The sequence below is a fragment of the Athene cunicularia genome (assembly GCF_003259725.1).
Source record: "Athene cunicularia isolate RWA chromosome 27 unlocalized genomic scaffold, athCun1 chr27_part1, whole genome shotgun sequence".
In the NCBI taxonomy this organism is placed as follows: Eukaryota; Metazoa; Chordata; class Aves; order Strigiformes; family Strigidae; genus Athene; species Athene cunicularia.
The window spans coordinates 5,518,819-5,532,882 of NW_020799138.1; the positions used below are offsets into that span (position 1 = coordinate 5,518,819).

Here is a 14,064-nt window from a genome sequence, read left to right on the forward strand (position 1 = left end):
GCCACGTGCCCCAAGGGCTCCACCCGAGGCTGTTCGTACCGCCAACAGCCTCCCGGCACGTTCCGCGGAGGCGATTAGCAACGGGGCGGTGAAGAAACCAGGGCACCCAGGACGTTCCCGCTGCAGCAGAGCTCCTCCTGCCCACGGGCAGCCGGGTAGCCCTCGGCTCACACGGAACATCCACTCCTCGGGTTCCGGGCTTTTCCCCCGAGGACAGCCACGGGAACCCCGAGCAGGAGATTTCATCTGCCCCGTCCCCACGGGCACTCCAGGGCTGAGTTGCTAATGCAAATCTCTCTTTAGGAAAGAACAGCCACAAGGGGTTTCACATTTCTTTACTGAATGAAATATTGCATCCTCCATCTAAAGGCTTCATGGATCTTTCAAACTTTTCCTGCTCAGTTACAGAGTCATTGCTTGGAGTCAGGAGTTCAAGCTCCATGGCAACAGGAGAACGGGATGTCGAGGTTAGAGGCACCTTCAAGTGTTCCCATCAGTGGCTCTGTTTTGAGACTATGAGCTTCTTTGACAGATTTCAAAAGCTTTGGACTTGAAGCCCAGTAGACAGGGTAAAAACTCAGACTGGACACACTGACCACAGCCTCAAGGGATGCCAGGCTCCTGCTGAGGAGCGAGTCAGGAAGAGATGTGCTGAGTTGCTCAAAGCAGCTGAAAGTCTGAGCTTAGTAAGACCTGAAATGAGGCCTCTGGGAAAAGCCTGTGGGTTCCAGCCAGTCTCCAGGGAACCCTGTGTGGCTTGAGGAGCTAACACAGCTCTTCAAAGCCCATGGTCTGAGTTTCCGAGGCACAGAGTGAAGCATCAGTCCTGCTGCCTGTCCCAGCTGGACTTTGTGTTTTCAGGGAATTACTGGCAGGGGGACAAAAAAGGCAGAGCAACAGGCATGGCCAGGCCAGCACATGGATCAGACCCGTGGTCAAGCTCAATCTGCCTCTCTCATCTCTGCCTCCATCTGTCTTCCCATGCTTGCTGCAGGACAGACTGCCTTGATCCTTCTCTCTGCTCCTTCCCCTAAGCGTCCCGTGTCTTGGACAATCCCTAAATGCTTTTACATTTTATCCCTTAAGTACAGTCTTCCTGTAGGCAGAAATACATCTGTAAGTTGATACTCTCTTTTCACCCTCTAGGGGCAGACGTCCCCAGACAAAGGGGATGATTGTGACACCCGAAGGGATGTGGACAAGCTGTCTGTGAAGCAGAGGGTTGTGCTCTATGTCCTCCTACCAGAGAGAGTGATGTGTCTGACTCTGGGCAGGGGTGGTCACAGCATGTGCTGTTCCCGGACATGTTTCCCTTGAAGCTGTGGCTTCAGAGAAGGGGACAGGAAGTCAGACACCCCCTTCCAGGTGCCTGTGGCTGTTCCTGGTTCTACCTCCCTTCAAATGCTATCGAGGGACAAGGAGCACATCAGGGGCTGCAAAGGGGCCTGTCTTCAACCCTGAGAGAGGTGGGTGCAGGCCCCTGTCTCTGGCTGGGTGTGGGATGGCAGCAGAAGTCCACCGTGGACACTCCTCCCATGCTGGGGGCTGGTTGGGGTCATGCAGCCCCTGTTCAAGCTGGGTCAGATAGAGCAGGTTGCCCAGGACTGTGTTAGGTTGAGTTTTTAAACTGATGCCCACTACCTCTGCTCCTGTCAGTGGGCACTGCTGAGAAGAGTCTCTTCTTCATTCCCTCCCATCAGGTATTTACAGACACTGCCAAGATCCCCCTCGAGCCTTCTCTTCCCCAGGCTGAACACTGCCAGCCCGCTCAGCCTGTCCTCATAGGAAAGATGCTCCAGTCCCTGCACCATTTTGCTGGGCTCATTCAGCTCTCTTTCTTGTACTGGGGAGCCCAGAACTGGACCCAGCACTCCAGAGGTGGCCTCACCAGTGCTGAGTAGAGAGAAAGGATCAGGCCCCTTGTCCTGCTGGTGATGCTCTTCCTACTGCAGCCCAGGCTGCTGTTGGCCTTCCTTGCCACGAGGGTGCATTGCCACACAGATTCAGGAACAATCCTGAGCTGCTGAAAGTGAGCAGGACACAGCTGTGAGTATTCAGGAGAAGCATCCCAGCTGCTTGTCCAGCTCCTTCCTCAGCTTCTACCAATGAGTATTATAGGAGGAGGGGGGCTCTTGGTAGGAGACATAAATGCTCCTGTGGCTTTACCTCCTGGAAAGAAAAGCCAAAGGAGGGATGATGTCCTCCTAGCCCTGGAGATCATTTAAAGCCTCAGCATGTGACAAAGGGCCCTCAGCCAGACACCAGACAAGATGTTCTCTTCAACTGCTTGAGCTGATCCTCTGCTTTTCAGGTCTCTTTCGGCTCTAGGGACTCCCCAGACTTGCCATGTGATTTCCCCCAGAGCCTTGACTCAAGAAACCAAATTTTCAATGGGGACAGGAGCCTTTCAGCTTATTGAGGAACTCACACACCTGAGGAACTTCACTAGAAGTCAGGGCTGAGAGTGGAATTTGAGAGCAACAGGTTGACTAAAGCTCTCTGATCAAGTCCCTTTCCCTTTCAAAGGGAAGAACAAGTCAAAGAGAAAGTGATAATCAAGGCACACAATGACAGCAGTCCCTCAGGAAGTGATGAGGGAGAAAGGAGGGGGACCAGAGCTCTTCAGCCTCTAATTGATGGTCCATCAGGGAACTGCAGGTGAAGCTTTGAAGTGCTTGAGGCTGAGCTTTCTAAGTGACAAGAAGTGACAAGAGGAACCTGAGGATTTGGGATGTTTCAGGGGGGTCCTGCAGTACTAGACAAGAGTTCTGAAGGAATGCTTAGGGGAAGGGTCCAAGGTGGTGGCGAAGAGGGGACTGGGGAGGAGCAAGGGGAGTCAATAGAGAGGAGGAAGGACAAAGGAACCAACAGCACAGAAGCAGGGCTCAGTCAGGGCACATGTTGGGATGTTCCTTGTGCCTGATCACTATTGACCCCCTTGTCTTGTGAAATATTTTTTTAACCATCCTACTGAAGTAACTTCACTCCCTTTCCCAAATAGCAGTGCTGCAGGCTCTGAGTGCCAGGAACTGGAGAGACTGGTGTGAAAGAGAGAGGTGGGTGCCAGTAACTGGACAACCAACCAATGCCCATAGGGATTGCAGGCCTGGGGGCCATCAGTTGAATCACTGGGGCTGTGTGCTGTAAAATCTAAATGCCAGAAACTGGACAAGGGTCACAGGGCCTATCACCCTCTGCGCCAGCATCTGGAGGGACTGGAGTGTGAGCAAGGTCTGGGTGCCAGCAACTGGAGAAGGAAGAACATGGCTGAGGGGTCATACATCTTGCTGTCAGCAACTGCAGGGACCACACTGCACGTGTACGCGTGGCAGGTCTAAGAACGAGTGACTGGAGGGACCTCAGCGTGTTTCTCATTCTTCTTTGTGAGATGAACCTGATGGTCATGGGTGCGTATGTGGGACTTGCAGCATATTTGAGTGAGTGGGCAGAAATCTGTATCTAAATTCTGAGACAGAGGTGGGTAAGGGAGCCCAGGGCCCACTCATGGCTGCTAGACAGGCTGATATTACCAAGCCATGGTAAGGTTTGAGGGATGCAAGAGTGTGGGGATAGTGGTGGCAGTGGGTGATTTCACACATCGTTTTGCTAGTGAACATCAGGCTGGCCTAGCCAGAGAGAAGGAGGAGCCCCAGGTGCTGGATGAGAGGGTCCAGGCTCCAGGCAGGGCTATTAGATGGGCTGAGGGCCCGTGCTGGTGTTTGGGGGATGAACAAGTGTGAGTGCTGAGTGACTCCAGAGGGTGTAAGTGTGTGTGTTTTCACTGGGAACCGTATGTCTCAGTCATACTGGAGACAGACCAATAAGGGGCCACTTCCATGATGAAGAGCCTGGAGCAAGTCTCGTATGGAGATCCCAGCTGAGAGAGCTGGGACTGGTCAGCACAGAGAAGTCTCAGGGGAGCTCTCATCACTGTGTGCAAATATCAGGAGGGAGGGTGTGAAGAAGGCAGATCCAGGCTCTTCTGCGTGGTGCCCTGTGACAGGACCAGAGGCACTGGGCACCAAGTGAAACACAGGAGGCTCTCTCTGAACACCGGGGAACCCTTTTTCACTGTGATGGTGAGGGAGCACTGACACAGGATGACAAGAGAGGTGGAGGAGAAATTTGTAACTCTGCTTTTTTTAATGATGGGGGTGCAGCATGGGTCTAGAGAGTCTCAGTAAGAACAGGACTCTGGCTCCACAGAGTGTTGATTAAAATACCATTAATTGGAGATAACAAAATTATAAAGAGGATAACATCGATGACGTTCAGATTCTGACAACCCTGAGTTCTGTGGGTCGGTGCCTACTCAGGACAGGTTAACATAATGAAGTTTGTTATCTCTGCCATGAGTCATGCATGGGATCACTTTGGAGCTGAACTGGAAAGGGTGTGGGAGTGGGACACCCCACTTACCCATCCCCCACCCTTTCACAGGCTGCCCCATGCCCACCGCTGTCAGTACAGCACTTCAATGGGTGCCCCATGCGCTCTCAGGGAGTGGGGGTCACCCACTGATCCTTCATCCTCTTCCCTCCTGATCCTTCATCCTTGTCATCTTTGGGTTTCTGGCACCTAACAACAGCACTGGAGCCAAGTTCCTCTCTTGCACTGTGGATTATCCCAGCAGAACAAGACACATCAGAACCCCTGTGCTGCTGCATAATGGGCTTCATCTATTTTGGAGGACTTGAGGGAGGGGTGCTGTTTCCAGGCAGATTGGGAAATATAGGGAAGATGTGAGAGAAACAGAAGAGACTTCAGTTCCCAGGAGAAATAGCAGTGTCCCCAGAGAGCTGAGGACACCAGGGGAAGAACCTCTGACCTCTCAAATGCCCAGCAGGGGCTGTGCAGAAGAGCAGGTGATTCTAGCAGGGAGGTGAGGACTCCACTGCCAGCTGACCAGGAACAGCCTCTTCCCACCACTGGGACACCCACAGACCCCAGGGTCTCCCACTGTAGAGATGCTGAGAATACCCTTGGCTACCAGCCAAGCTGCTACTAGCTGCTTTTGTGGCAGAAGTTCCCCCCCCGTTAAAGATTCTTAAAATGGTCTCAGATAATGACTCCCAGGAACTCAAAACTTGGTACTGGATGGAGGATTAAACTTCATTTAATTGTTTTAAGAGCAGCTGACTACTTCTGGCTTTCCCTGCAAGGGGAGACTGGAGGGAACCAGCCTCAGCTTTCTGAAAACATGGCCAATGTCTACCTTTCCTGTATTCCACTCACCCTTTTCCCTCTCCTCTTTGCTGTGGTTTTATGTTCCCCTCAAAGCCTGCTGTGAGGACCCCAGAAACCAGCCTGGAGTGACATACTAGCCTGTCTCCTTTCATGGAAAAGATTGACAGGAGAAGAGAAACAGTCTTGGCTGCTTCTCCCTGTACTGGGGACCTTCACTTGGTGTGACCACATTTCCCTCTTTAGATTCAAAATTTACCACAACTCCACCTGTGTCCCTCAGGTGGTCGTTCTATCTGCAACAAGAGTCATTGCTTTGAGGAAGGAATTAGTTGGGGGACAGGGGAACCCTTCATCACTCCTAGAGGCATTGGAGGGTGGGACACACTTCAGTGAATTGCCTTTCACGTGCTGGCTCTTGAAGGTGAGGAATACAACCCTTGGTACTCCACAGCCAGTAGCCAGTTGCCTTGATGCATCTCTGCTCAAAAATACCTCCTTGACCCTGGAGCACATCATGTGAGCTGTCCTCAAGTGAAAACTGTGGGCATGTAGGAGGCCCCAGGGAGGTCAGCAGTCCCACAATCTCTTGGGGAAGAGTGCTCCTCTTGCTTTGGCTAGAACTGTGCTGACCAACTAGATTTGGAATACCATTTTGGCAGGAATTGGGAATGGGAGGTGGTCCGTAGTCCTTACTTCACCTGGTATGTAGGCTATGGCCAGCACATGTGGGCATGGCAGCAGGGACAGCTTCTGGGGTAGAATTATCTTCTTACAGAGAGGGTGGATGTGGCCGAGGATGTTTTCAGTTTACGAATTAGGACAGAACTTCATTAGGCCAGACTGCTCTCTGTAGAGCAATGAAGACTGTGTGGCTCCTGACAGAGCTTCCATCTCCCCACTCAGCAGTGGCCTTGGATCCTTGGTGACAGGGTAACCAGGCAGGTCCTCACCCACCCTTGTGCTCTGCTTCCTCCCTGCTTCTACCCAGGGGCACCTCCACCCTCAGAGAGATGTCCTGCTACGACCAGTGCCTGCCATGCCAGCCCTGCGGCCCGACCCCACTGGCCAACAGCTGCAATGAGCCCTGTGTCAGGCAGTGCCAGGACTCCACCGTCGTCATCGAGCCTTCCCCGGTGGTGGTGACCCTGCCCGGCCCCATCCTCAGCTCCTTCCCACAGAACACCGTGGTGGGCTCCTCCACCTCCGCTGCCGTTGGCCGCATCCTCAGCTGTGACGGAGTGCCCATCAACTCTGGGGGCTTTGACCTCTCCTGCATTACCAGCCGCTACTGTGGCAGAAGGTTCCCCCCTGCTAAAGGGGCTGGCAAAGCCCCAGCGACACACCTTGAAGAGCTCCGAATGTTGTGCTGGCCAGAGGATTGACACTTTGGAGGTTGTTTTCAGGATAGCTGAATAGCTTTGTCATTCTCTCCATTTTCTTTGCTTTGGTTCCCATTGACAGCAAGATCTCTCCAAGCCCAGCCTGTGTTGTGGTAAGGCATTAGCTGTTTTTTGCTCTATCTGCTAAGCCACAGAAATGCGGCATTCAGATCACAGCTAACCCCCGCAGGAGGTTAACCTTTGCGGGAACAAAAGCACAAATGCCAATATGGTGGATGCTATCTGTTCGGTTTATGAACTGTGCAATTGCTTTATATATGCCTTTCTGTATATCACAAGATCTTTAGTTCCCTGTTCTTTCCCTGCATCACAAGATCTTTTCATGTGCCTCTATTTTTCCCGTACATCGCGAGATCTTCTGAGCGCCTCTCCCTACAAGCCTGGTGGGGACCATCTACCTCTTCTCCCTCTATTGGGCAGGCAGGTGAATATCAGGCAGGAACTTCTCAACAGCCAAGAAACACAGACTCATGGCTTCTCCCCAGGGCTCCCTGAACTGCTGACCTGCACTTGGAGTGACTCTGTTTCCCTCTTTTGACTCATTAAAGCTCTGCTGCATTCAGGCCTGGCCTCCATGTGGTCCTACCCTGTGCGAACACTTCCTGAGGTGCCAGAGGAGAAGGGTTTTGCTCTGTGGTAAAAAGGGATGAGGACACAAGCAGAGCCTTTCTCCGTTTGGAGAATGGAAGGTTGGGGCACCCTGCAGTGGCTCCTCTTTTGGACACCATCCCTTGGAGATGAGGAAGTCACCCCTGGTTGCTCTGTTGCCAGTGACCATCAGGCCTTGCCTTGTTGTGTCTGTGCCCACAAATGCCCAGAAAGGCAGGAGGCCCTGAGGGCTCGGGAGCCTCAAGAGCTCTTGAGGAAGAGTGTTCCTCTTGCTATGGTTGGAGCTGCAGCGGGGTGGTGGTGGGAGAGTTGGGTCTCCCAAAGATGATTTGCTTTGGACAATGGCAAGAGTGTTATTTCAGAGAACAGCCCTTGGGATGGCCCAGAGCTGCTACTCCAACCTCCTCTGCCCTCCACCACTCAGTCTAGGGAGCATGGCCATCACACATGGATAGGACTAGCAGGGAAAAGTCACCGATACTGCTGAATGTGTTCAGGCTGGAAACTGGAGACAAGTATGTGAGAACTGAATGCAGTCAGCACAGAAATAGGGTCAGTGAAACAGCGTATTTCTGAGGTGGATCTAATTGCTCTGAGACAGAGTGTGCAGGAGAACATGAAGGCCAGTGAGGACAACGGTGCTGGGTGCACTTCCCAAGAGAGCTGCAGGGGTGGGGCAGAGCTCTTCACTCCTTCACTTGTCCCCCCAGAGAGTTTGTGCTCAGGAATTGGCTGTCATTTGGAGGGGAGAGGATTTTTTTATGTTTAAATCTCATCCCTTCTGATTGGTGGAAATATATTTCGGCAGACACTACAGTCTCATATCCTATTTCCTGCCATGAAATTCCAGATGTTTTGACAAAAGTGTACAAGTGGAAGAATGGAAATCCCCATACTAATGTTCTCCACCAGCGAATTATGTCTAATGAAAGCATATCTCAGAATGACTGAAGGCCAAACTTTTATAAAGGTGTTTCACTTTCATGCCTGAAATCTTTTTTTTCCCTAATTATGCTATTAATAACCATCATCTGCAGCAGAACAGTTGGACTTCCTATCCCTACCACAATAAATATTCTAATAAGCAGGAAGTTCTTCTTAAAGATGATATGATCTGCAATTGTTCTTGTAGAAGAGAGAGGGATGGCAATTTTTCTGACAGATGAGAAAGTCCTTTGGCCAAATATCTGCCAGAGTGACCTCTGCCTTGCTGGCCCAACAAAAATGATCTTGAAAATGTAGGAAAAGGGCACAGGATCCATGTAGGTTTTACGATTCAAACTAAGGGCAATGTTGCCAAAATATTTTTTTACTTTCTGGTATTTTAAACCATCTACTGTTAGAGCTGCAACTGTTCTTTACACTGTTCTTACTCCCCTCATGAACCCCTAGATTTACACCCTAAGAAACAAAGATCTGAAAGTTGCTGGTGTTTGTTCATGTGCAATAAACTTCCTACCTAGTTTTAGTGTTAGATAGTAGTAATGATGACTCGATCTGTTTTCATTTGAAGAAAATTCTTTAAAAGTGTGACTAACTAAAGTGGGGTAACCCTTCTGTGGATGGGATCTGCACAGTGTCCTGTGACCTGGCAAGGGGTCAACACATTGTACTGTGCTATGGGAGTGACTGAGTGTGGGTTGCCCAGGGAGGTTGCCAAGTAATTTTCTTTAGAGATGCTCAAAAAACAGATTAACATGGTCCTGGGCAACTGGCTTTAGGTGGCCGTACTTGATCAGGAGGTTTGGACCACATGACATCCAGAGGTACCTTCCAACCTCATTCTGTAATTTTCTCAGCCTCAGTGTTTGCAGCCTTTGGGAGTCTGGCTTGTTCCGAAGATACCACACTGCTGCTGTGTGAACCCACCACTGAGTCACCATTTCCTTTACAGAGTTGGGGCTGCTTCTGCACCCCCATATCTCTACTAAGGAGATCACTAAGCACAGGTGGGAGCATCTAAGACTGTAAGAATTTTCTGACTTGTGATGTGGGGATTCTTTGTGGCTGCAACAATATGGGCATTCTCTAGTTTTTACATTATCCCTGGCACACAGACTTGGGACATGGAGAGGCTCAGTGCCTGGAAAGGCCATGGCAGCTTCATCTCTGATGTGTTTTCTCTCTTTTCTAGTGGGAAAACAGCTGACTGAACCACTGTCAACCTCTTGAGCTCGCTGAAGCTGATGGCGTCTGCTTCTTTGCCTTAACTGTAGGGTCTGAAAGACTTCTCTAGAGTCATCTTGAGGGGCTGAGAGCTGGCACTGGATGTCCTGGTTCTCAGTGGTGTGTGGGTATGTTCATGTTTGCATCCAGAAAGAGCTTCTGGTTCACTCCCGTGCTGTGGGGCCTTTTATTTTGTGTAACAAAAAGAAAACTGTATATCTTCTCCTTACATATTGGAAGGTTATTTCTGCCATAACACGCACCAGCACACAGAACAGACTGGCACAGGACACTCCATCAGATTCCCTTGCAGCAGCTACTCATGCTAATGTACAGGCTTCTCACACTTTTCATGCAAGATCCAATAGAGCAGACATATCTTGCCCAAGATCATTAACATCTCAAATACAGCTTCTTCCACAAGGCTCCCAGTACACCTCCCCTCTCTATGCAGTCTCCCTGGATACCTGGACAACACTGGTAGCACGTTTAGGGCCTTGTCCCTCCCCAGTATGCTCTCCAGATTCCCTGTTTGGTCTGTCCCCCCCAGCTGAGTGCACAGTTGGTCATGTTTATGGACGTATTCTCTTGTCTGCATGCTGGATTTGTGCAAGTGTTTATCAGTGCAGATTTTTGCATGATTGTACACCATTGTGCATGAGCATGTGTTTGTGTGTCCTTGTGTGTCTTCATGAGAGAATTTGCCAGTCACAGCAGGAGCACTCCCCTGCTCTGTCCATGAGCTCCACAGAACAATCAGAGCCAGAAGGAGCCTGAATGCAGCTGAACAGAACAAATACAGCAGAAAACTGCCCACAGTGCAGGCACTGAAATGCAACCTTCTGTATCTTCAGCCCTCCTTTTCTTGCCCCTGCAAAGCTCACAATCCACTGCTGCTGATCTCAGGCCCCAATAAGGATGGTTTGACACCAGTTGAGATTCTTAGTTTAATTTAATATGACAGTATTCAGAGAGCCTCAGCATAGCTGGAAGTCACCTCTCTGTTCCTCACCAGCCCAAGACAGAGTTGTCCCAAACACACTGTACAAAAGGATGGAGTTTGCTTTATAAGCTCCTTGTTTGAATCAAGGAAACATTGTCAACTTGGTGTCCAGCAGGACCATCTGGAACATTTTATGCTGCACATACTGGTGTGTGGGATTGTTCATCCCCAGGTGCAGGATTTTGCCCTTGTGACCAAAGGAGGAGACATGGCTAACTTCTTGCCCTCCCACAAGCACTGCACCAAACCAGCTTCTTCCTGTTGTGGCTCTCAGAGCGCTCACATCATTTGAGTCAACCATCCCAGTCACCTGCACCATTGCTTCCATGCACTGAAATCCCTTTCTTCTGGTACTGGTCATCCAGGAGCAGTGAGCCCAGGTACCTTCTGGGCACTTCTGGGTCCTCCAAGAACAGTGGCTGCTTGGTCCAGGGGATGTTCACCACCTGGACAGATTTCAGAAGGGGGTCTGTGACTTACAGGGCCAACCTTGACTAACAGAGGAGTATATCTGCAGAATTAGATGCACAGCAGTGAAGGCTCCTCCCTCCATTGTATGCAAAGTACCCACCAAAAAGAGAAACACAACAAAGGCTGCAGATTTGCCAGAGGCTTGGAGAGAGAGAAAGGTGATTCCCAGGAGCAGTTACCAGTGCCAGGGCTGCTCCTTGGCACTTCCCTGCTCACTGACTCCAAACACCAGAATTTTGCCTCCCACCCCTGTTCCATTCTTGACCCCTTTAATTTTCACTGTGCCAAGGTATAGAGCTCTGCTAGGGATTGGGCTGCAAATCTACCCACTCCACCAGCCTGCCCTGCCCCAGCCCTCTATGCTGAACCATTCCCTCTATGCTGGGAATACCCCCTGACTCCATCCCCCTATTATAGGAATTTATATGTTCACCCATTAAAATACCTTTCTTTCCCCTTTATCAGCTTCCTCCCCCTGTCTCCAAGTCCTCGTGCATGGAGAAATACTGAACGACTTCTTCCAAAATAACAGAGGCAAAACTAAGAGAAACCTGAAATCTTTTGAAAAGAACACTACACCTGTGTTTCCCAGAGCACTGAACGTTATGAGGAGCCGTTGTGCTTTCAAAAGCCCTCCCACCATCAAAGAACACACAAAAGCAAATGCACTCTACAGCATGGGAGAGATGTTCTCTCGCAGAGTAAGTCTTACAAAGGGAGAGGGAAACCCAAGGAAATGTGCAGGAAGCCACTGAGATTGTCCACTCTCTACTGTGAAGAAAAGTAAAGGTAAAAGGTGAATGGTCCTCCTTCTTGCCCTCCTCACCCCAGACAAGTGACTGTGTCACACACTCTCGCACACTCTGCAGGATGCAGTCATTTCATTGTGCTACCAAGAGTGTCATGGAGCCAGGGAAAATCATCTTCACTGTGGTTGTACCAGCATGTGTCCTGCTAATCCAGTCAGGTAGGTGTATTCATGCATTTCTTATTGTCTCAGTTTTCAGTAGGCTACGCGGAGGTCTGTACTGAAAAGACGGGTGACAGAGGGGTGATAGAAGTAGATCTGAACTTTTCTTTGAAAAGACAGAAAGGTTTGGGGTAAATGTAACCTTAAACACAGAGCAAGTGAGAGAAGGAAGCAAGCTGCTCCACAGACACATTTCTGCCTGTGTTGCAGGTCTTGTTGGAGGTGACCCACAGATGCAGTTCTTCTCTGAGGTGTTAGCCACAGTTGGGCAGCAAGTGGTTCTGCCCTGCCAGTCTGCTACTGAGGATGATGACAGCAGTTTGAATTTCTTCTGGTACCGCCAAGTCCCTGGGAAAAGCTTGAAAATTGTCCTGGAAGCATATAGAACGTCAGGGAATGACAAGTTCCGGAACAGCAAATTCTCTATGGTGGTCCACAAAAATAGAACAGCCCCCCTAAAAATAGCAACTGTGTCTTTCCAGGACACTGCGCTTTATTACTGTGTTCTGAAAGACCACGCTAAGCTAAGCCCCATTTCCGCTCATGAAAAATCTGTTCACCTAGAACAGCACAGGAGGAATAAGGCTATGTGTCTTCTAACCCTGGCAGTGCTTTCATCCCTGAAATGATCCTCTCCTTCTAATATCAACCTTTCCAATATCTTGGGTCTGAACTCCTCCTGACTTTTCTCAAAGTCCCCATCTACACAGAGGTATTCAGACCAGAGACTTAGAAACGCAGTACTATGGGACTGTTTGCAGATGAGCCGAAGCACTCAGCATCCATCATCTCCTCACACAGAAACCAACCGCCCCTGAGGGGTGGATCAAGACCCTGGACATAACCTCCAGTGGCATCATCAATCCTTACCTGCTCTTGGTTCCTCCTGGAGCTGACACTGCAAAACCCAATGCTGCTGGGTGACAGTGTCCTGGACGAGCTGTGGGCAAAGCCAGAGGATCCATGTCTCTGCTTTGCTCCTGGTCAGCCCTAGCACTTGACACAGCTACTGACCAGACCACAGACCCTCATCTTGCTCCTCTTTGCAGAGAAACCCAGAAGCAAGAAAGCAGCTTTCACCTTAACGCCTCAGTGCCAGGCAGGGTATCCTTCTCTGTGCTGTATATTGTTAAATGATGAGATCCTCTCACACCCCCGTCAGCATAAAGTCAACTTCTTTGGAAAATACTGATAAAGAGAAAAGCTAAAGAAAATGTAATGAAACTAAGAAATGCCTAAGTGACCAATAGCATTGCAGCCCACGAGGGAAGAGGCTCTACATATTAGTAAAATGTACACCTTAACACTGCCAAGAGAGCATCAAATAATGATGATTGATAAAGATGAAGATGAATAAGATGATGAAAAGGAAGAAGAAAATGAAGATGAGATGAAGATGATGATGACAATGATGATGATGATGATGTTCCCTCAGGCTTGCGCTCACTGTTTGGTACCACTGGGAACCCACAGCCAATTTGGCTTGGCCAGCCTAGAGCCCAGGCAGGACTCAGCTTGGGAGCTTCCTGCAGCCACAAGATGATGTAAACCATAACTGCAGTATGCCGGGCATCACCACACTGGATCTGAAGGACACCTTGTGGTATACTGGCAGGAATAACAAGAAGAGACCCAAGGGTGCCCTAGCAATTCCAATGACTTTCTCTTTACCACATTAGCTTTTGGGTTAAGGGTTGGAACAGGCCAGATGAGTGCCAAGAGAGTAACAGCGGTCTGACTGGAGCATGAAGTGGGGTAAAGATGGGGCAGGCAGTGGTGACAAGGATACAGGCAGAGCAAACATGGGGTAAGGTGGAGGTAGCTAAAACAGAGCAGTTCGGGCTATGTGGACTCCCATGTCCAGGGGATTATTTCCCATACCGGGAAGAATGACAAGGACACTCAGTTCCTGAGAGCCCAAGCAGGTCAGCACAGGTCCAGTAACTCCCTACCAGCATCTACCAGTGCCGACCTCTGCTGTTTCCTCCATGAGGAAGGCCCAGAGGACATAACCCGATGCCACATGTACAGTGTAGCAGGAAACGAACAAGAACAGCTGGAGAGAGTGGCAGTGGGGAAGGGGAAGATCTGCAGTGGGGAAAGGAGGAGAGTGGGGCAAACGGATAGGACAGGAGGGGATTGTTCAGGCACCGCCTGCCCGGGTGCCCGCGGGCAGGGCTGGGGGTGAGGCCAGGGCGGGCTGGGGGCCTGGGGAGGGTCCTGCGAGGGGATGTGCGGGCCGACAGCCCGTCCCTGGC

The 14,064-nt window shown here is 50.3% G+C and overlaps 2 protein-coding genes across 2 annotated transcripts in view; both read left to right on the forward strand.

Annotated features, from left to right (window-relative positions):
• Positions 1 to 14,064, forward strand: part of LOC113489119 (immunoglobulin kappa light chain-like) — a 116,715-nt gene that overhangs the window by 9,188 nt on the left and 93,463 nt on the right. Inside the window, exon 3 of the mRNA XM_026864633.1 lies at positions 2,527 to 2,536. Coding sequence (XP_026720434.1) covers positions 2,527 to 2,536 — 10 coding nt within the window. The remainder of the gene's footprint in view (positions 1 to 2,526; positions 2,537 to 14,064) is intronic.
• LOC113489121 (feather keratin Cos1-1/Cos1-3/Cos2-1-like) lies at positions 6,198 to 6,639 on the forward strand. The gene has a single exon (XM_026864634.1). It carries the CDS (start codon positions 6,198 to 6,200, stop codon positions 6,567 to 6,569), a length of 372 nt encoding a protein of 123 aa, XP_026720435.1. The 3' UTR covers positions 6,570 to 6,639.